A 24,184-nucleotide genomic window follows, 5' to 3' on the forward strand; every position below is an offset into this window, starting at 1 on the left:
AAGATCAGTTACAGTATTGGTTATTGGTTGTTAAGGTAATAATCTGGTCACGATCGAAAAGTCTTTGAAGTGGAGCAAAACTGAACTCATTCTTAGCTATGGTTTTTCCCTGTACTATCTGCTATAATAACTAATGTATTATCTTATTACCATTGCTGTATCATAAGTCAAGGTCATGAACTTTGTCACATTAAAGAAATCTTTTTATATTTTAAGATTTCTAATTTTTCTTCTTAAAAAGCATTTATTAATTTAAAATGCACCTGTAGCTTTAGAAATAAATTTTAAAAAAACTCCACACAAATCTTTGAAATTTTTGTTTATTAGGTTCACTGTGATCATAGTTAGCTTTTCTCCTGGTCAAGTATTGCCAATTTAGCCAAACCATATATGTAGATTTTTACATAATATTCTGCAACTGAAGTTTTTAGTTTTATGGATTATTGATGAGATCTTATATAGGTAATTTGAGCTCCTACTTTATTTTTCACTCCCTACTTGGAAAACTAAAGAATGTAGGATTTAGAGTCACCGAAATTGAGATGACAATATTAATTCTGCATTTTATCAGACCTGTAGGTTGCTGAAAATTCATTTCTTTGTCTTAAAATTATGATAATCATACTTATTTTTTCTGATCGCCTTGAAAATTAAGTGAGAAAGCATACTGAGTTTCACAGGCACCTTTCACAATTCTTGGCACCAATGCTTTCACTGACTTAATTTTTTTCCTTTTATTTTCTCTGGCAAACATGTCAGAAAAGTTTGTTCAACTTAGTTTAAGTAAAAGTTTAAAACTTAAGGCAAAGCTTATTTCCCGCTTATGATAACTTCTTTGTATCTTTATAATAGTAGAGAAAACTGAAGTAATACCATGTCTTCCAACTAAATTGATTACATTTATATTTTCCCTTAATCTTTTGTCATGGTTGGTAATCTGCATTACCTCAGTTCAAGGTCAGGCTTTTCTCTTTTCACAGTTTCAAGAATCTGAATTAGTCATTTCCTGCCCTTTCTGTCCTATACCTCTCCAGGGCTCATGCACCCCCTTCCCGTCCCCCTTCCAGCCTTCGCCCACCCACACGTGTTTTCTGTTTCACACACCTGAGCCATTAGATAGCCTGTCTTCGAGTGATTGTAGTACTTATTGGAATATACTAGGTGCCAGGATGCATTTCTAAAGTTTGGATGCCATCAGTGTTGATAAAGTAAATAAGTTTGCAGTATATTCATTAGGTATGAACTACATCATATTTCCTAAACTTAATGTTATAGAGTGTAAAGCTCTGTGCTAAGACCAAACTAAAGAGCGATTTAACAAATAATTGTGATTCTCCTTTTAGTTCTAAGGTTGAGTTATCTCTTCGTATTGATGAAACCCTACACTTTCACCTAGCAACCAGCCTTCCATAATAAAAATCCAACTCATGTTCTTTAGGAAATGAAACGTGGTAAAATTCACATGCACTTTGTGAAACGTAAGCACATTGCCTTTTATTGTCTAGAACTGATAGTCCAAGGAGGTCAGAGTTATTCAAATCAAAACAATTACTAAAATGAATGGAGAAGTGTAAACAAAATCCCAATTAATAAATTGAGTAATTGTTATCTCTTGCTGCTTGGAATTGTTGCCTTTATTATATTCCTTGGACTTTATCCATGGTTATAAAAGGAGTCTGTTTAGTTAGACACAAAATAAAAACTGACCTATTAGCCTGTTGCCAACACTGAAAGGAGGTTGGCTCTAATGAGAGATTTAATATACTTAGTTCCACATGTTCATCACCATTTTAGATTTTCATGGACATAGTTGGAGAAGGGAGTGCTTACATGTTATAAAGAGAAGAATCATTGAATAGAAAAATGGCTGAACTAGTGGTCAGAAATCTTGAAATCATGCCTGAGCTCTGCCATTTATTTATGGGGCAAGTTATTTCATTTCTAAGTATTTATTTTTTATTTTGTTTTTTCTATATTTATCAAATGGAGCTCTAATATGTATTTGTTGGCCTTCTTATCGGTAGATAAATTTGAAAATGCTTTGCAGAGGTTAGAATGCTTTATTTTTGTAAGATATTAATATGACATGAAATTCAGAAAAAAATCATTGATGACAACTGGCTATATGAGAGTCTAGTGATAATTGCAAAGATTTGTTTCTTTGCAGTGTGCTTGTTTATTAGTTCATTTAGCAAAATTCCTTAATAGCCCCAGCTTTACATGTATAACTCTTCTTAAGTAAGTCTTAAAATAATTGGCTTATGTAGGAATAATATGTTTTTATAAGTAAGGAATAACAGGAATTATAAAAAATAAGTACCTCAGTAAAACAAAACATAAAATCACAATCATAGTGATGTCTAATGTAAAAGTAAGAAACTATATTTTGTGTGTATTTCAGATTAAAGTAAGTATTTGGGATTCTTCTATCCAGATAATTACTTTGTTTTTTTTTTACAATCCTTTGCCTATGTTTATCTTAATCTTTCCTTTTTAAAATTCATCCAGATGAGTTTGTTTAAATGCCATCTGTCCTAGATAGTTACTCCTGTGAAACAAAGTAAAGCACGGTATTAATGATCTGGAAAATTCATTCTTGAGAAATCTAGTTTATAATCTGGATATACCGGGTAAAATTAATTTTGGTTTTAGCTTAATCAAAAAATATGTACAGAGCACATTTTCCAGATAGCACTAAGTTTTAAATTGGGGTGGTTGTAAATAAAAAAAAAAACCCTTGATTTTTAAAAGTATTTTTAGCAACAGGTTCAATTAGTTAGAGTTGGTCTTAGAAAATGAACCTATGTTGTTTCTTTCCTTGCTTCAAATGAATCTTTAAAAAGCCACTCTTTGTTTAGCCTAGCAGATTTCATAATTATAGGAATCCAGCTCAAAAACCAGAGCAGTTCTCGGTGAATTTGCTGTAAAATGTGTTCAGTTGTTTTGCATTATGGCATAAGGCTTTTTGGGTGAGCAGTGTTTCCAATAACCTCCCTTTGTTTCTTCAGCTTCAGTCCAGCTGCCGTGGCAAAGATCCATTTCACATAATAAAGTGCCCTATTACATCAAGTAAGTTGATTTTAATTCTCCTTTATGATACAAAAAGTAAAGTTATGTTGATAACTTAAGAGGCTTTCCTCTGTAACTTTCGAAAGTGGAATTCAATCCTACTATCTGAAGGAAACTATATATATTTAATATTTAAAAGAAGTTAGCTTAAAAATCAGAGTAATATTTGCAGTTTATAGGTGTATGAGGTTCGTTTAAAAATCAGAGTAATATTTGCAGTTTATAAGGTTAGGGCTGTTGGCATGTTTAGCATATATATTTTTTTAAAACAGATATTAAAATATTTGGGGAAAATAACAAAATTTCTAAACATGTTGGACTCTTGGGGTGCCTGGCTGGCTCAGTCACTAGAGCATGCAACTCTTGATCTTGGGGTTGTGAGCTCAAGCCCCACGTTGGGTATAGAGATTACTTAAAAATAAAATCTTTAAATAAATAAGTATGTCAAACTCTTGACACAATGATGTTTCTCAAACTGCACTGATTGTAAAGAAAAGGAAGTCAGAGGCTGGGTAAATTGATGTGTCTTTATTGAGAGAAGGTTTATTCATCTGATCCAAATTTAAACCATTCGAAAAATTTTTACATTTCCATTACTATAAAAATAACAACAATAATAATAATAGTAATAATAATAATAAATATATAGCAATAGTTACAGCATAGAGAATTTTAATTTGTGGGGTGAATGTTGACTTGAATATTACAGGTTTAGGCATAAATCTGATGTACTGCAGTAGACAGAATCATGGCCCCACAAAGATGCCCACGCCCTGATCCCTGGATGTGAATATTAGGTTAATATGAAGATGGAGAAAGGGGCATGAGTCAGGGAATGCTTGCAGCCTCTCAAAACTGAAAAAGGCAAGCAAATGGGATTCTTTTAGAACCTCTGGGGAGGAACACAGACCTGCAAACCTCAATTTTAGCTTAGAGACGCATTGATTTTGGAGTCCTTTGTTACAGGCAACAATAGAAAATGAATACATGTACTATACAAAATAGGGAAGTCAATGAAATTATTTGAGATTAAGTTATTTTACTCAATTGACAAGGCATTTTTTTATATGAGTTTTTAAAAATGTTAATTGGATCCAACAAGGCGGATTTTTGTTTTTACTGGATAAAGAAAATATTCATTCTCTTCCTTGATTGTGTTATATAAGTGGTTATCTGTTTGATTTGGCATTTTGAAAATCTATCTTTAATTTTAGCACTACTACTAAAAGAGGAATTTCTGTATGTAGGTTGGTTATATAGGACTAGAAAAGACATTGTCTAAGTCAGAGTTTCACTGATTTGGGTTTTTTATAAACTTCAATATATATATGTGTGTATATATATGTCTATATATGTATATATATGTGTATATATATGTGTGTGTATATATATATGTGTGTGTGTATGTGTGTGTGTGTGTATGTATATATTTAACGATGGCCAATATTTTTAATGTGACCTGTAGGATTGTAGCATCCCAAAATATCTTCAACATCATTAATGAAAAATTGAATTCTCTTAAATATATATAGTTTTAGTGTTAACTGTCTTTTAGGACTTCGAAATATGTACTTAGAAATCTGCTCGGATATATAGGGTACATAGGATGAACTGTCTTATTTCTAGAAAACTTTTTAACCTGGTTCTTCCATTACCTGCTCTGTTGTGTAACTTAACAGTTTATTTCTTCATAAACAAGTACATCGATCTCTGGAGGTAGGGTTATATGAGCCAGTGTTTCCACATGAATTATTATGAAAAAATTTTAATTCTCAAATAAATTAATAAGCAAGTAAATAATGAGTGAAACGCTTTTAATATACACTTCCGTTTGCATGACTGCACAACTAAGTAGAGGAAGAATGTTAAAAACAAATTTAGCATGATTGTCATGCAACTAGTTTCCTGGAGCATATTAGGATGTATTAATTTGGCCAAAAAGAAAGTAAGAATCAGGAAGAAATTTAGTTATATTCAATATGTGAGTATACACTTTTGTATACTCTAATGCCAGAATATAGCAAGAAAGTTGAAAGGAGAATGGGAAGAACACACTGTCTTTATTTCATGTTTTAATTTTACAGATTAGCTAAAACATACTTTGATGGCTTCCCAATGCATTTCTTTCTCTGTAGGTATTTATTTTGAGGTGTATCACAGTGGTTCTAGGACTCATTTGTTTCTATAAAAGGATAGAATATAGATCTCATCTGTAAGAGTCTGGGTAGCATAAATCCCTCTATGTTAATATGTTAAGTTGAAACTCATATCTTTAAATTATATTTGCTGCTTCAAAGGTAGACCTTCCAAAGCTGATCTAGTTATTTTTTCTTTTCTAATATAATCCAATGACAGCTCATTGTTCTATCGGTTTAAGGAAACCTGAAATGGCTCTTGTTGCCTGCATAATATACAAAAGTCTACCCATAAAAGCCAGATTTCTTTCTGTCTGAATTATTAGTCCTGTGTTTGTGGGGTACCTGGGTGGCTCAGTCAGTTTAAGCGTCCGACTTCGGCTCAGGTCATGATCTCACGGCTCTTCAGTCCAAGTCCCGCATCGGGCTCTGTGCTGACAGCTCAGAGCCTGGAGCCTGCTTCGGATTCTGTGTCTCCCTCTGTCTCTGCCCCTCCCCTGCTCATGCTCTGTCTCTCTGTGTCTCAAAAATAAATAAAAACATTAAAAAAAAGTTTAAATTATATTTGCTGCTTCAAAGGTAGGCCTTCCAAAGCTGATCTAGTTATTTTTCTTTTCTAATATAATCCAATGACAGCTCATTGTTCTAGCAGTTTAAGGAAACCTGAAATGGCTCTTGCTGCCGTCATAATATACAAAAATCTACCCATAAAAGCCAGATTTCTTTCTGTCTGAATTTTTAGTCATGTTTGTGGTTTGCACACGTTTTTCATTTCCTCAGCTAAAAGTTAATATCCAAGGAGTTTCAGGCATAAAGGGAAGAACAAGTAAAAGCTTTGGGTTGGGGCACCTGGGAGGCTTAGTCAGTTAAGCATCTGACTCTTGATTTTGGCTCAGGTCACGATCTCATGGTCATGAGCTGGAGCCCCTCGTCAGAGTCAGGCTCATGCTGGGTGTGGAGCCTGCTTGAGATTCTCTCTCTCTCTCTCTCTCTCTCTCTCACTCTCACTCTCACTCTCACTCTCTCCCTCCATCTGCCCCTCCCATATTCATGTGAGCACACTCTCTCTCTTTCAAAAAAAAAATAATAAAAGCTTTGGTTTGAACTTTCCTAATAAGTCACATTAATCATATAAAACTCATTGCTTCTCATTTTGATCCAGAAATAATAATGACAATTAGTCACAGTGGGTGATAACAATTATCGAAATGAATTATATTTTTTGGATTTTCATTTGCCAGCCACTGCACTAATCCTGTGCATGGATTCTCTCCACTGAAGCATAGGTACTGTCATTACCCCCATTTACAGGCAAGGCTTAGACAACAGGCACACACAGAGCTTGCTTGAGTCACACAGCCAGTACATGGAGAAACTAGTGTTCAAACCCGGGGACTGACTCCAGCTCCTGCCCTCTTGACCACTGTGAACCACAGCATTGGTTGAGGTAGAGAACAGAAATTTTTAGTCACATGGACAATTTGGGTAGATGAAGGCTTATATTTAGGAAGGAGCAGTCAGGTGGAGAGGATAGGAGCAAACCTTTTTTTTCATACTATGGACTGGTTGCTATTTATTATGCACCTACTATGTGCCAGGAATTGAATGCAGAGCTAATTTTCATAGGCTAATTTCTGTCAGGTAGGCTTTATATGTTTCAGGAAATGTCACACCACGGTACCGTAATGGACAAAGGTGCTTTCCTATAGGTAGAAAAATGTAGTTCTCTACAGTCCTGCCAGTTGGATCTTGACAGGATTTCAGAGGTAGGGGAACAAGGTCTGTGGCCCCCCACTACCTTTCCTCATTTACATGGTCAGAGATTTCTGTCATTGGATAGATTTCCATCCATGAGCAGGATGCTCAACAAAGCTGGCTCATAAGTCCCGTAGGACTTTTAGCTTAACTACAGAAATTTAAAAAAAAAATTAATGTTTATTTTTGAGAGAGAGAGACAGAGAAACAGAGTGTGAGTGGGGGAGGGGGAGGGAGAGAGAGAGGGAGACACAGAATCACAGGCAAGTCTCCAGGCTCTGAGCTGTCAGCACAGAGCCCAACGACACACTTACAGGCTGTGAGATCATGACCTGAGCTGAACTCCAGTGCTCAGGTGCTCAACCAACTGAGCCACCCAGGCACCCCAGGGCTTTTAGCACAGATGTCCATCCTGTTCATAAGTCATACTCTTTCATAGACTTTAGTAAGGTGAAGTTAGGAAGTATGGTTTTCCTTTCTCCCTCTACGATGTCATCTCTGAAGCCAGAGTGCATGACTTTTCAGTAAGCTTTAGCCTTGGTAGAAATGATTACACTGCTCTCGTGACAAGACTTCACACTCACATCTTAACAGTCCTCTGGCTCTATTTTTCCCATGAGAATCTGAGGTGCAGACCTAAATTCTTTATAGGATTCTAGGTGTTCTCCTACACACAGCTTTAATATGAACATTTTAGTAATGGCTTCTTAATTCATAATATATATTGCATTCTCTAAAACTGACATCCCTCAGTATTATAGTGTATAGTCATCAGAATATATGATCTTTACCTTCAAATACCACTACTATGCATACTCTAGCTTACTCTAACTCCCCTTGATGAACAGGTCTAAATCAGAATTTTCCTTAATTTATTATATCTCCTATATAGTTTCCTTTTCTATTCTTGTGTCCATTAAGGATAATTCCCCTTTCTTGCCTCCCAAGGGCATTCTCTGCTGCCCTAATCTGTCAATTTCCGGGGAAAATAAGTTTATAGCTGTAAATGAAATCTTGGAGAGCGAGTAGCTGTTCTTTATAGCAGTCATGCAGTTTATTTGCATAAACTGTATATACTTGTCTCATTATATATGTACAGTCTAAAGGAGAGAATTAATGCTTCTATCTTTAGAGGCATCACGGTCCCCGTTTAAATGATGTAGGTGAAATATTTCTTCCTTAAGAAAGAGCAGAGAGGAGTGGCAGCTATGGGATATCCAAATATTCAGCCTAACAAGAAAGTCAAAGCTAACAAAGGCGTAGTATAACAAGACAAAGAAGAAATTAACGTAAAGCATTTTATCTTTGAAGGTTGCACAAAACTCCTCCCCAAACCAAATAAATCCATAACAAAGATGTAACTAACACTGGAAGATAAATACAGTTCTCTCCGAAAGGCCTCCTACAGCTGTCTTCATCTCTTTCTTCCGCCTTAATCAAGATGAGAGATGGCATCCTTTCGGTGCCAGATTTTTTAAGTGGAGAAGTCTTGGGGCACACTTTGAGTCTCTTTCCAAAAATAGAGCTTGCACTTTGGTTTTAATGATGAAGAAATTAATGAAATAGACCCGGAGAGAATGTGCTGGAGAGTCGATTTTTTCCAAGCAACAGTCTGGGACTTTATCTGTGTTGCAAATAAATATTTAAAACTCACTGGGCCAGCTCTGCTGGTGAGGAGGTAAGAAATTGCTTTATGAAAGAATGTAAGCACCTTGGGAATCCCTAAACCTCCTACACGTGGGGGCAGCTTCAGACAAGTGGGCACACCTTGACTCATGAGAAAACTGACAGCGGACAGCCTGCCCCGCAGCAGCCTCATGTTGGCAAACTGTAACCAGACAACTTCTAGTGTATTTACCACTGCCCTGGGTTACTGAGATAATTCAGGTGGAGTTGACATTGTCTGAGAAAGACATTGACTAGTTCAAGACTTAAAAAGGTATTATCTTTCCTGCCATTCATCTATACATTGCTGGGGCCAGAGTTACTCTTACCATGGAGTGGAATTTCGGCTTGGAATCTTATAGATTACTCAGCTCCATTGTATAATAGTAGCACCATCAGCCTTACTGTACAGTTCAACCTTTAGGGTCAGGGATGCAATTAATAAAATTCTACCATACAGCACAGAGAGGTCACTGTAGGGCCATTAGGGAGGAAAAAGAAATACTTGTACTTCGATCTGTAAAGATTAAATTTTTAAGATAGTCATGGAAACTAGCAAAAGTACGGAAGTAATGATCAAATAAATTGTGAAATAAATAGAATATCTTTATATGGATTAAAAAGTAAAATGATACAGTAAGATTCAGTACAACCATATAGAAAAAAATCACAGTTAATTTCTCCTTTAAAAAATATATATGAAAAAAGATAAAGTAGTAAATTTTTTTTTCCAAAACCAAATAATATACATTCAGCTTAAAAAAATAAAAACTAGAAGGATACAATGATAAATTCAACTCTAGTGGGAGTTAAAATCATGGAGTTAAATCATGGAGTTAAAATCTCAGGCAGGAGTATACAGGACTTCCCAGGGCCAACTCAATAACAGATAACCCACAGGAATATTGATTAATGTTGATTAATGGTCTGATTCTCCCAGTTTGAGAGCTTAGAGGAATGTAGAGTTTGGGTCAGAGGTAAGGCTCTGTCTGAGTTCTGGACCCAAGCAGAGATACTACCAAAATAAGGCTTCCCTGGGTTTATTGAGTGTGTTGCATGCTCATTCTTCTGGAAAACCTTCCAGTGTCCTCAAAACAAGTATCATCTGAAGCTCCTCTCACACCCAGACACATCTGTTTTGGTCATGAATTCTACTTTACTAAAAATCAAATACAAGCAAACCTTGTCAAGTACGACGAATTTTTGTAACAAATTGTTCTATCAATCATGCCTGGAATATTGACATTTGTATTTTAGAGTGTGCTGCAGCCTTTGTTTCTGTATAGCCCTTTACACCCCTGTGTCTTTGAACCTACCTCTGAGTATGAAATTATTTTAAGTGTATTTTATAGTTGAAGCCAATAGATTTGAAGGTATCCATTGTTGATAGTTTAGTCTTCCTGCCTTGCGTCTTCATTATCATGACAAGCTAGTGGCATTTTCTAAGGAAGACTCTATGCTTTAACAATATCTATTATCAAGTAGAATTCTATATCTTCTTTTGAATTTAAACAGAAAGGTTTTTTTTCCTGGAAATGTTGATATTCAAACTTTAAGTTTTCCCTTAGATTTATTCTTATGTTTCAAAAAATATAACCTGGCTTTCCTGCCTTTAAAAGCCTGGAAGATGGCAGAAAGTATTTGAAAGGGTTTAAGACGCTCTGTATAAACCTGAGGAACACATAAGTTTCCTCCCCATACAACTTCCTCACTTCCTGCCCAGTCCATCCCCCACTAGCCCCTCAATGCAGTCGTGCACACAAGCACACACACTGGATGTAAGAATCTGCATACTGGCAGGACTACTCCATATTCTTCATACATTCTGGTCTCAAGTGAAACAAAGATTGGGGGAATTATATTTTCCAGAAGGAGAATGTCACCTCTTAGATCTTTAAGAAGATAAATAACTCAGATAAATAACATTGCATCAGATTGCCGAAATTTGTTTTCACTCTGTATACTTGAATCACCTGAATGCAAATTGATTATTTGGGAGCTCCTGCTTGATTCCAGTATTCCTATATATTACTTCCATAAGCATATGTAAAAAAAGTATTAGCAGAGCCTGCAAAAGCCTGTGTCAACTTCATTCTGGAGATTTTTTAACAGCAACTCTTAGCTTCTACTCCGCTTTGTACTCATGGCATTGTTTTTCTCTTCCTGATTTCTCCCCACCCTGAGGACAGGTCTAGTGAGTTGAAGACAGAAAGGCAGCCACTCCATTGGACAACATGCAGTTCACTGGTAATTTTGATAGGGCTAGTTGGGTAGAGGAGTGAATTTGGAAACTGAGTGAAAGTGGGTTCAGTAGTGAGTGGGACATGAGGTTGTGCACTACTCATTGGAAAATTTTGTCAAGAAGAGAAAAAGGATGGTAGGTAGCAGCAAATGTCAATTCAAGGTGGGGATGAAAGAGTATATAAGGATAGCAGATCCTTCAACATTTGTATTCTGAGAATGGTCTTATTGAGTCAGGGGAGTGTTAAATGCAGCATAAGGGTTTTTAAAGAAATCTTTGGGAAGAATTTGCCTTTGGTAGGAGGGAGGAATTCCTTGGTAAGGAAGGGATAAGAAGACAATCTGGCAGATGGAAGGACCTTTATTGATTCGGTGGTGGGAAGATGAAGGAATTCGAATCTGGTGGTTTCTAGTTTTTCAATGAAGTGTGAGATCGAGTTAAATGATATAAGGCAGGGAGGGAAACTTACTTAGGTTTGGGAGAAAGAAGGCAGTAGTAAATTGTCTTGGGGTCTTGGAAGCAAGTTTATTAGGGAATGTTGTGTGGTTGCCAGCAGTTGGACATTTGAGGTCTGAAGTTAAATATTTAAAGTAAAATTAGTCTGTTGAATGATTTTCTCCAGCTGTATTCATGCACAGCTGCTCAGGTCCAGAGAAGGCAAGTAATTGAGCTGATCTGTGCTTGGGTTTTGCCAGGAGTGAGAGGGAAGCAAGGCAGATGAGATTGTTTGTAATGATTATAATGATGGACCTTGGACTCAAATTTAGACAGATTCATCAGAAAGATTTTAAAATCTCAGTCATGCAAGTATACTTCCATATTAAGAACTCAGGCTTAAAATCAGACCATCTGGGTTCAAATTCCATTTCTACTACTTACCATGAGACCTTGAGCAAGTTCTCTAAATGCTCTCTGCCCTACTTCCTTCATTTGTAAATGGAGATACTATTGGCACCTAATTCATAGAATTTTTATTGAGTTAACACAAAGAAAGAGTTCGGAAGAGCACCTGGAACAGGCTGGACACTCAAATAATAGGCTATTATTGTAATTAATGTCATGCATCCCGACCTAGTGTGTCATCTTTGACTATGCACAGCCAAGAAGAACTATTTCTCTTTCTGTGATTATCTGAACAATATGGGTTGTTCTTTTTCTTACATTTGTATTTTTAATTAACTGACTCACCTTTAATTTTTTTCTCTTGTATGTCTTTAAAATTGCAACTTAAATGAAATGACACATGGCAAAACTCACAAAATCCAGTTTCAAGCATAAAATTGAATAGATAAGTAACACATAAAGGTGTTTGGCTAAGCGTCAGTTTTGGGGTAAGCAGGATGTCTTCTCGTCATCTTTTAAGGTTTCATGGAAGAAATGAGGCCACTCTAATTAGGACAAATGGGTTTTAAAAAGTGTCTTCCCCAGATTAGTCTATTGCCCAGAAATCAGTATCGTATCAGTCTATCAAAATTACATGTGTTTTGCCGTTAGTTCATTGTCTCCCATATTGGACCATGTCGTTTCACAGCATTTTTGTGTTCTTTTCATTGGTGTACAATCTCATATGTGTTTTACTTTCTGTGGCTCATCAGAACACGTTATGAATAATGGTGTAAACATATATCACTTATTAACCTTACTGGTTTACTGTCTCCTCAAAGTCCATAAAATACAGAGAGCACATGTTATCGTAGCTGTGACACTTTCAGAGGGAAGGTGTACTCTTTTAAAAAGTCTACAGGATAGCAAGTACAAACTAGAACTGACCAGGGCATTAAAGGATGATTTTAAAAACCAGGTAATGGAGATCTAATACACAGCACAGTGATTACAGACAATATTATTGCTTTAATATTCAAGTTTTAAACTTCAAAGTTTCTAGGAAACTGGATTTTAAATATTGTCACCACACAAAAGAAACGATAATTATGGATAGAGGTGTTAGCTAACACAACTGTGGTAATCCTACTGCAGTGTATACGTGTATCAGACCAACATGTTGTACACCTGAAACTTATACAGTGTTATATCACAGTTAAAAAAAAAAAAACAACAATCTAAATAAATAAATAATGGGTAAAATCTTGACTCTCATACAAATATGAAAAGAGCATGTGTCAAAGATTTCACTTATCTCACTAATAAGGGAATGGGGAGAAGTTATAACAGGTTCCAAGGGGAATACTAAGAACTGCATCCTTAGTCAAACAAGGGATGCTAAAATGAGTGTACCAATAGGTGCAAAGCTGACAAACTGGTCAATATCCACAGGACAATAATCAGTTGCATCCCAGTGGACACAATTTGCATTTCTATGAACAAGAGCATTTGCACTGCTATCATTTTCTTCAGTTTGCAGAGTTTAAAATAGTTCAGGGACAATTTAAGCTTCATAGGACACCCACTGATTTTTTTGGCCCCATCAGAGGCCTTCCCAGTTTTTCCCCACACAAGCAATCCTGGCATGGCTCGGCACCCAGGTGACACATCACACGTTCTCTAGCACGTGCTTCACGTGATTTTGGACTTACCTGTTCACTGCTGCTTTGTTAGATTTGTTTACAGTTTATCAAGCTGTACGATGTTAGGTTCTACTCCTCTTTCAGATTTGAAGTTGGCCAGAATCGAAACTGTTGTTGTTTTGGAGGCAAAATATGCTACTTTCATTCTGTTTTGGTTGCCTACTCTGGGAGGACTTGGAAGCATTTGGGCTGGATAAGCTGAGCGATCTGCAGCTGTTCAAATACTTAGAGCCTTTGGGTTGATTGTGGATTTTGCTTTAAAACCCTCCCCCCACTGAAAAAAAAAAAAAGAAAGAAAGAAAAAGAAAATCCAACAGCCAACTGCATCTACTACTTTTTTTTTTTTTAACTGTTGTTTGGTAAGCTGCAGTTATACTCTTGTAACCAGAGGCTGTGTTTATTTTCAGCGTTGGCAGTTCTGCCTAATGAATCAACTGGTACTGAATTCACAAAGGGGGATGCCGTTTCCCTCCCTCCATCTGTTTGCCAAATGTGTGTGTGTTCCCTCAGCTCCTAGTAGTGGTTTCACTAAGAAGAGCCATTAGCAAGCAAGTCTTCTCATTGAATTCTCAGCCGCTGCCACACTGCCTGATGGTATTTTCCCTTCCTGGTTCCGTAGGAGCTGTTTGCCAAAGCTCCACGTTTGTGATTCTAGAGAAAGAGTACTTACATTTGTTAAGTATGAAGTTTGGCTCTGCGTTATTCAGAGCTTTCATTTGGTTATTGAGCTTTGATTTGGTCCTTCACGATGAGATATCTGCCTCTGGACAGTAGGGTTGCCATGGGGATTTAAATTACTCAGTAGAGACAGGGGTTATGGGAATACTGGTAGGCTGGCTAACCCTGGAAGCTCCTGATGACTTGTTTTTGAATTACACTGTATTTCCAGCAAATCCTTCTTTAGTTCTTGTTCGTGGTAAGAAGGAAGTTATTCTATCAACAAAATTTGGAGGTAGAAGTGTCTTTATTTTTTGGTTTTTGTTTTTTACTTTTATTCATGCATTAGAAGCTCTTTAGGTTACTTAGGTTAAGTTACTTCTTATACATGAATGTGCATATCAACTACATGAGGGATTTTGTTAGGATGAAAATTCTAGTTCAACAGAAGGAATGGGGGTCTGAGATTTTGATCAGGAAACTTTTTCTTTTTTTCTTTTTTTTTTTTTAATATATGGTCTGAGATTTCGTATGGCTCTCAAGCTGTGGGCCACACTGTGAACAGTAAAATTTATAGGTCAGACAGCTTCGGTACTCTCTCCGTGGTCTTTGGAGCAACTTAGAGAGTAAGATGGTGGAATGTTTTGCTTGGTGCTCAGTAGCAGAATACAAAGTAGAAACATTCCACCTCTGCTTTGGTATCAAGTACCAGGTAGGGGAACTAGCCAACTTTCCAGCTCTTGCTAAGATAGACCTTCACATTTTAGGTATTTTATTTTGTGTGAGTTTTTGGAATTCCCAGGACACTTTACATACCCAGTTCCATATCTACACTTTAAATGGCCTCAAAGCAAATTCTGAGTTCTTGGGGGTTCTGTTTATGCATGTGTAACAGTGATTATGTCCTTTTCCTAGTGACATATCCCACTTTTTGATATATTACATAGATTAAAAAAATAATCTCTCTTCAGTTTCATTGTATGAATATTTTAATACCACTCTCTCTTGTGTACTGGGCCGTTTCACTTAGCTTACTAAACAGTTTGGTAAGAACTGAGTGTTGTCTAAGAAGTCTTTGGAGTACTATTAAACGTTATTACTCTATTCTGACCTAGAAAAGGGACAGTAAACTATCTTTAAATATAAGGACACTGAAGTTAAGAGCTGTTCACCTCTCTCTCTCTCACACACACACATACACAAAGAAAGAACCTAATTATGTGGACCTAGTCTACCCTCATCTTATTCCCAAAAGACATCTAATCTGTGAATTAGTTTTGGAATTTACAGAAAGAGGAAAACTATAAAACTTTCTTCTAAAGTGAAGACAAAGCATCATGAGAAAAACTGTTCAATGCCTATAAGAAAAATACTGGTTAGCTGATGGAGGCTGATGGCTGAGAGAGGAGAAAGAAGTCACACTGGCAAGAGAGATTCACACATTAGGGGCGTAGAGAATCCAGATATACATGAAGAGCGTGCTGTTAGGTTTCCTTTCTTAGGTTTCCTTTCAGAGGGTCTGTGAATTACACTGACAAAAGACAGATTAGCAAGAGAAGAGCATTTGTTTATGCCTGCTGTGCATGTACAGTGATGTGTAACTCAAAAGGATGGTTGGAATTTGGGGCTTATATACCCAGCTTTAGCAGTGGAAGGAAATTGGGGAGAAAGGCTCCTTTGTGAGGAACCAATAGGTTTCTTTAGGAGAGATAAATGGGCTTTTGGGGGGGGGGAAACGTGAGATAAGAAAGTTTGTGATGATGTTTGCTTATGCAGGTGCAGGTGGTTTTTCTGTCTTCTTCATAGCCGTGAAACTCCCCCAGAGAGAGGATTTATGGTAGCCCTCTTTCCCAGAAGTTGCTGCGTTTAGTCCGATAAAGGAAGCTCCGAAAAGGCTCCTTTCTGTATCTGTTCAATCTCAGATGTCTTTAGCTTAAAATGATCTTTATGTCAACTCTAGGGTTCTGAGTGAATCCCCACAGGGGAAAAGGGCTAATTTACACCAAGGAAGGAGAGACTCAAGGTTAAAGAGGAGGGCGCCTCACTTGATTGTGAGGTGAACATGTTATTCAGAGTTAAACACTTCATTTCTCTGTTCTTTGGAAATTTGATTAGGACTTCTAAAGTTTAGCAACTCTTTACAGCACTTCTGCTCTCCTAGGATTTATTCTGAATGAGGATCTATATCTGCCTAACACAAGTAGAATTATTCTGGAAACTGCATTGATTCAGGTGGCTATATCAAGCCTGTGGCCCCATCAAGCCTGTGGCCCCAGGGTCACACACTTCATATCTAGGTTTAATTTTTAGTTGTAATTCTTTTCAAAATAGATAAAACAAAATTCTTTACTCATATTTTTACAACGTCACTGCTCACATAAAAATATCTTATTGTTTCAAATGGTAAGTAATAATTGGACATTGGGTTTCAGAATGAGCCGTCATGGGGATAATTTTGCATAATTTTGAAAACTTAGAATAAAAATTCTATTTGCATATGTTCTATGGGACATACATTATTTTTTTTATCCCCAGCCATCAAACACAGACAACCTGTTGGGATCATCCTAAAATGACTGAACTCTTCCAGTCCCTTGGTGAGTGCTATTTTGTTTAATTAGCCAAAACAACCGATAGTTGTATATTCTTAAAAGGGAAGTAACCACCAGTTTTTCTTACACAGCATGGTTTGTTTAAAGGATTGTTTCACTGACACAGAAAAACAGTGAATTTCTGAGGGAGATGCAGGAAACAGTTTTTTACCATTCTTGAGGGAACACGTGGTTTGAAGTAGCATGAGGTTGATTTTAAAAGGAAGAGCACAGCCTCCCTCCTATTGAGTCATCTTAAACTTCAGCTTTGTTTGAAAACAAAAACAATAACAGCACAGCCACCTTGAATTCACCCTTTAAGTTTCCTTTTAACTCACATTTAATGTAGTTAATCGTACTAAATTAGCTTGCCTACTTGCATTTTGCCAAAGTAGTCATGAAAAGCTAAAATCATTTTAATATAAAAATGTAAGAAGGGGCGCCTGGGTGGCTCAGTCTGTTGAGCAGCCAACTACAGCTCAGGTCATGATCTCAAGGTTCCTGGGTTCAAGCCCTGCGTCGGGCTCTGTGCTGACAGCTCAGAGCCTGGATCCTGCTTTGGATTCTGTGTCTCCTCCTCTCTCTGCCCCTCCCATGCTCATGCTCTGTCTCTCAATAATAAATAAAAATGTTAAAAAATTTTTTTTTAAATGTAAGAAGGGGTGCCTGGGTGGCTCAGTATGTTGAGCATCCAACTTCAGCTCAGGTCATGATCTCAAAGTTTGTGGATTTGAGCACATGTCGGGCTCTGTACTGACAGCTCAGAGCCTGGAGCCCGCTTCAGATTCTGTGTCTCCCTCTCTCTCTGTCCCTCCCCACCTCATGCTCTGTGTCTCTCTCTTTCTGAAAACTAAATAAAACATCAAAAAAGTAAATTAAAAAATGTAAGGAAACACATGAGATGAGAATCCTGATCTTGTAGATTTCTAGTAGAATATGATGTTGAACTGATTCTCTAGCCTGCTTTCTTTGAAAGAGTTTTCTTTTTGGGTAGGTGAGGCAGTGCTGGAGAGGGAAAACGAGGCCCTAAGGCTCTCACACCAACTCATTTCAACATGGGGAGCACCCTTTTTGATTTCTTTAGTTTCATTTCTTTAGGTTTCTCTCATGAGCTTTCATTTGGATGAGTGAGAGCAGCTACAAAGGTTGAACAAAAGAGAGAAAAGCCGTGGGTTTCTTTCCTTTGTAAAGTGAGGGTACAAACTTTGATGATTTCTGAGTTTTCTTCCAGTTCTGCTAGTTTCTAATACAGATACTGTGTCTTTAGAAGACAGAAAGAAATTACAATACCTTTTCTTTTTTAATTTTTTAAATCAATGTTTATTTTTGAGAGAGAGAGAGAGAGAGAGAGAGAGCGAGCGAGCATGAGCAGAGGAGGGGCAGAGAGACAGAGGGAGACACAGAATCCAAAGCAGGCTCCAGACTCCGAGCTATCAGCACAGAGCCCAATGTGGGGCTTGAACTCACAAACTGCAAGATCATGACCCGACCTGAAGTCAGATGTTGAGCCACCCAGGCACCCCTACAATATCTTTTTTTAACTTGATACCAAATCTTTAAGTTTTTTTTTAATTGAAATATAATTGACAAATAACATGATATTAGTTACTGGTATACAATATATTGGTTCAATATTTGTATTGTGAAGCTGTTACTACAGTAAGTCTAATTAACATCCATCACCTCACATCATTACATTTTTTATTCTTGTGATAACTCTTAAGATCTCCTCTTTTAGCAACTTTCAAATATACAATACAGTATTATTAACTATAGTTAACCTCTTGTTTCGAAAGATTTGAATATGGACTATAAGATAATTTTAACCATATCTATAAAAGGGTAGAAGAAGCAGATAGATCCGGATGGAAGAAATAAGACTAGCTCTATGAGTAGTGAGAGGGACAGCCTTATTGACAGAAAACTGATTGTCCTTGAGGAAGGTGCCTCTGGAGGAGAATCCCTCCCAGCAGTAGAGAAGGAAGGGCCCTGAGCCTACGCTGTGATGGATTTAAGCCTTCAAAAGTTAACAGGCCATGTTTTGTTTTCCTCATTTCCCTCCTTTTGCTATTGGATAATGCTTTCTTGAAAGCCGTGTAGCACTACTTTGGAATGTCTCTCACTATGGTGCTAATGAACATTTAATTATTCTCTTAAATAAATGCTGTGGATTTTGAGAGAAGAGTTTTTAATGAGAACAGACATAATACTTTTCCCTCATCTGAAGTAAACAAATACGTTCTTGCCATTCAATGTAAGTTAACTAATAAGCATGCTTTTGAATGTGTTCTCTTTCCCATTTCAGCTGACCTGAATAATGTACGTTTCTCTGCCTACCGTACAGCCATCAAAATCCGAAGACTACAAAAAGCTCTATGTTGTGAGTTATTCTACCAAAGTTAATCACTCGGAACTTTGGATTGCATTTGTTGTTTTTTGTGGGTTTTTTGTTTTTGGTTTTTTTTTTGTTTTGAGACAGAGATAAATGAAGATGGGGATGTGTTTGGAGAGTAAATCTGATATTCAGTGTATCACACTCAAGGAATTGGCTCTGTTTCTGTAAATGCTCTACTATTTGCCCCATCAGCATGCATGCACTAGTAAAACAAATGAACATATGCCATTCTCAGTTGGAGAACAAAATTACCCAAAATACAGGAGTAACATAAAAAGCTTTTTCAAAAATTATGCTGCCACCCAATTTAAAAGGATTAAATCAACAAATCAAAGTAGTAGATCATTGCCTTCTTAGTACTTTGTATTCATTTGGAAGTATAGGATTCGAGGGGTGCCTGGGGGCTTAGTTGGTTAAACATCCAACTCTTGATTTAGGCTAAGGTCATGACACCACTGTTTGAGAGTTTAAGCCCTGTATCAGGCTCTGCGCTGACAGTGCAAAGCCTGCTTGGGATTCTTTCTCTTTCCCTCTCTGCCCCTCCCCCACTCGTGCACGCATGCTCTCTCTCTCTCTCTCTCTCTCTCTTTCTCTCTTTCTGTGTCTCTCTCAAAAAGTAAACTAAAAAATAAAAAATTAAAACAGTGTTTCTTCTGCAAGTATAGGATTTTAAACAGTTTGATTCAATGCAATCACGTAATATAGAAATACTAAAAAATAACATTCTTGATCCAAATTTGAACTGGCACCTAGAAAATTAGATAAAAGTCTCTATTTAAATATGTCTTGAGACAATTAGTATTAGCAACATGAACTTTTCCTGCAGGGAGTTTGTTCAGAGTAATATTCTGTAATAGCCATTTTACTAAAGGGTTATTCCTACCCCCAACACACATACCCAAACAACCTAAATTTAAATAGAAATATGAGTACTTGTAATAATAAAGTATAGATTTAATCTATCTAAATTCTCTTTGTGGTTGTAGTTTTGATGATTGAGTTTATTTAAAGAACATGTAGGGCGCCTGGGTGGCTCAGTTGGTTAAGGGTCCGACTTCGGCTCAGGTCATGATCTCGCAGTTTGTGAGTTCAAGCCCCACGTCGGGCTCTGTGCTGACAGCTCAGAGCCTGGAGCCTGCATTGGATTCTATGTCTCCCTCTCTCTCTGCCCCTCCCCCGCTCATGCTCTGTCTCTCTCTGTCTCAAAATAACAAAACATTAAAGAACGTGTAGACCTTGTCAGATAGTTAATATGAGAAGTGACCTTTGTCTATATTTTTAAGGCAGAGTAATTTGAATAATTCCAAATATTTTTGTTTGCTACTTTTTGTTAATAATTGTTTTCTGTCTAGGCAGTTCAGTGAAGCTTTGAATATTACTCTTTGCAAAATGATATATGAAAGTTAAAAACTCTTTAAAAGTCAGTAGAAATTAGAATTACAGTTTGAGCTGGTAACATGAGGAGAGGTGAGGAAAGAGAAGTATAGAATCATTCAGAAAAAAAGAACACAAAAAAAACCCCACAGCAATGCAAAGCTTTAAAGTAGGGAAAACTTGGGCACCTGGGTGCCTCAGTCAGTTAAGCATCTGACTTTCAATTTGGCTCAGGTCACGATCTCACGGTTTGCGAGATAGAGCCCTGAGTTGAGCGCCATGCTGACAACATGGAGCCTATTTGGGATTTTCTCTCTCTCTCTCTCTCTCTCTCTCTCTCTCTCTCTCTGCCCCTCCCTGTGCAAATTCTCTCTCTCAAAATAAATAAACTTTAAAAACTTAAATAAATAAAATAAGGAAAACTTAAGTGATGTGTGGAAGAGAAGTCTCAAGGGCTAAAAACACACCTCCAGATTCATGGATGAAAGAAAACCCGAGGTGATTTTGATGCCCATAATCCACAGAGCCCCAGATAACGGAAGCAAGTGGTGCAGAATCACCAGTACAAAAAAAGCAAAGCCAACACACCCTGGCCAGTGATCTGTATGTTGAGCCAGAGGGGAATAGGAAGTGAATTAGGAACACACAGAAGGGACGTTCAGTGATCTCAGTGAGTCCATGGTGACAGCAGTTTTGAAAGGGGCTCAGCTGCATGCCCAGTATCCAGCTGACGGATCTGGAAGGTCTTCTCAGGCCTGATGAGCTATAAAATGAGGACAAATGACTCAGGGGGCAAAATCTCCGTTGACCAAAGACTGCTTTTTGTCATGATGAACGTGGTCCGAGTTTTCAGTAGTACTTCTGGCTGGATAAACGTACCAGCACATTTGGTGTTTTCCTCTGTTGGTTCTTTTGAATTCTCAGGAAAAAACTCCCTCCTACAGTTCATTCCTTCAAATCTGAGAAGAGCAGAAGAGGAATACCTCCTGCTTCTAAACTACATGACATTTAGAAATGTGCACTTAGAAAAGTGCCAGATTGCGTTGGATTATAAATATTCGAGCTGATGTGTTTGGAGCCACCTGGCCTCACTTTCCCCACTGCCTCTGCCCCCACTGCTCTCCAGCCCGGGGCCTTTACACCACTTGTCAGCTCACCTGTTTATGATTAATCTGTTCCTCCTTCTCCTGTCCTTTCTGTTCACTTGAAATGCCTTGACCCTTCCTCTGCAGTGGTCTGCAACCCTTTATTCCTCCAGACACTGTTAAAAATTTACTTCTTTTGGAAACGTTTACAAGCTAATCCCACCTGCCTCCAATTTCTCCAGAACTTTATGATTGCCTATAAGGACTGTTTCTCACCTAAGCACCATATGCTTGCCTTTGTGTAAGAGATAATGTTAAGAGGATTGTCCCGCCCCTGCTGTCTATGGCTTCAGGTCAGGGGTCCTCCCATTTTGTGTAAACCCCCACCCAGCATAAGGACCTAATGTAGAGGGCGTGCTGTCACTGCTCGGTCACTGTTCATTCATTTGTTGGGCTCCACAATTGTGTAGGAGCTAAGACCATGTAAAGAGACTTGGTTCCCACACTCGAGGAACCTACATTCAGAGATAGCATGTTACACATGGATACACGCTTTCAGCAGATTCTTGTTGCCCTCAGAATGGAATGGTCTTTACCTTGGCCTGTTATTCTGTCCCCTCCATTCACTATGCACCACAGAAGACTCCTGCCATCAGCTCTAGTGGTTGACTGGAATGGCCAGCCCTGTATTCTGTTCTTCCTGCCTGGAGACCCCTTGTCTTAGCTCTCAATGTTATTCTTGTCCCACGTCAGGTACCTTCTCTTCCTTTGGCTTCCAGCCTATTGCCTATCTTTAATGGGGCTTTCAATGATTATTTCATTCTAAAGTAGGTCGCTCCTGATATTCTGTTGCTTAGATTCAGTTCTTTCCTTGTGTGGCACTTGTCATAATTCTTGATATTCTATTTATTAACTTACTTACTGCCTGTCTCTCTAAATGAGCTAAGTTTTCATTTGAGGGATGAGTCTGTTTTCTTCTCCACCTCCAGCCTCATTCAACTTCTGGCACAGAGCAGTCTCCTAGGATATACAGAGTGAATGATTTGAGTATAAAAGTTACAGGAGTAGGGGTGCCTGGGTGGCCCAGTTGATTAGGCGTCTGACTCTTGATTTGGGCTCAGGTCATGATCTCATGGTTCATGGGATTGAGCCCCAAGTCAGGCTCTGCACTGACACCGTGGAACCCGCTTGGGGTTCTCTGTCTCTCCCTCTCTCTCTGCTCCTCCCCCACGCATGTGCTGTTTCTCTCTCTCAAATAAATAAACTTTTAAAAATAATAAAAATATAAGAGTTACAAGAGTACACCAGAAAGCTGGTGTAAGAGGATTTATGGCAGCACTTCTTACTGTTAAAATTTGTTTAATTTTGGCATATTCCTAAATGTGATATGATATTGCAGCAAACATCAGCAATCTGATGACCCTCAGGACTGTAAAGTTGAATGAACAAAAACAAGTGGAGAAGAATATAGTACAGTTTGATTCTATTTATTTATAGTTCGAAATAATGAAAAAATAAATGCTGCATGATTTGGGGATACATATTCTTTTGAAAACTGAAAGCAAAATGCAAAGATTAGCTGTTCTCCCTGTGATCACGAGGGGAGGCAATTAAGGACATTTCCCAAGGCATTTTCAAGATACCAGTAACAGTCTCTTTCTTTAGCTGTGTAACAGATTAACGGGGATTGGTTCTACTATTCTTCTTTAGGCCAAACATGTGTATTATACATACTCTTTTGTATTCCTAGTTAAATTTTTTTTGTAATAGGCAGCAACAGAGAAGCCAAAGGAAAGTGGTGTCAGAAGAGGGAGAGATACCCTTTGTCATGATGAACAAGGCAGGCTTCCTTGACTAGCAAGCATATAAGCCAGGCCTTAGAAGTCACACAGGATTTAGGCACATGGCTATTTATCAGGGGTAGGGAGGAAGGGACTTATATGCATAAGCATCAAAGGTGTGGATGGAGTTTAGGGAACATAATGGAGTCTAAATGGAATAGGTTATGAGCTATCCATTCAGTATTTGGAAATGTCCTTAAAGTCAGTTTGGGTCCACATGGAAGGTCACTTTTTTTCATGAAACCTTTTCTGATTCCTTTGGTTGTTTGTTCCTCATGTTTTCAAAATGTTACATTTAATGTTTGTTTTTTATAGAGTAGGGTGCTGTCAGACCGTTTTCTGTTTTGTGGGACCTGGGAGATAGGCCCAGATTAGATAACATCTAAGGCAGAAGGAAGGATCAAGTGAACAGGGACAAGTACATAGTTCAGGCAAAAGATCATGGGTGCTGAACCAGCAGGTGGTGGTAGCAGGAGAGAAGAGGGAGAAGAGGGATTTGTAAGGAGGAGGGAAAACTAATGACTGGGGGGATTTGCTAGTTGATAACTGGCAGAGGGTGAAAGGGAGAGGGTGTCAGGGCATTTCAGGGTTTGCAGAGTCATGGTCTCTAGAAGGTACTGACACCATTACTGGATTTCAGTGTAACAGGAATTCAAGACCTTTATTTGCAACATACTGAGATGGAGGTCCCCGAAAGAGAATAGTATAGCTCTAATTGGGAGCAGAACAGCAGGCGTGTGGGTCAGGAGTTTAGGTAGGAGATCAGGATGGAAACCAGAGTGTGGAGCCATCCAGAGAGAAGGCAGTAACTGAAGTAATGAAAAGTAAGTGAGGGTATCAGGGTTACAGA

The 24,184-nt window shown here is 37.9% G+C and overlaps 1 protein-coding gene across 5 annotated transcripts in view; it reads left to right on the forward strand.

The window, feature by feature from the left end:
* UTRN (utrophin) overlaps positions 1-24,184 on the forward strand; it is a 481,942-nt gene that overhangs the window by 393,445 nt on the left and 64,313 nt on the right. For all 5 annotated transcript variants that reach the window (XM_047859243.1, XM_047859241.1, XM_047859244.1 and 2 more), the window contains 3 exons: positions 3,009-3,069; positions 16,584-16,645; positions 18,945-19,019. In XM_047859243.1, the coding sequence (XP_047715199.1) occupies positions 3,009-3,069; positions 16,584-16,645; positions 18,945-19,019 (198 nt within the window). The remainder of the gene's footprint in view (positions 1-3,008; positions 3,070-16,583; positions 16,646-18,944; positions 19,020-24,184) is intronic.

The sequence above is a fragment of the Prionailurus viverrinus genome, chromosome B2, assembly GCF_022837055.1.
Source record: "Prionailurus viverrinus isolate Anna chromosome B2, UM_Priviv_1.0, whole genome shotgun sequence".
Lineage (NCBI taxonomy): Eukaryota > Metazoa > Chordata > Mammalia > Carnivora > Felidae > Prionailurus > Prionailurus viverrinus.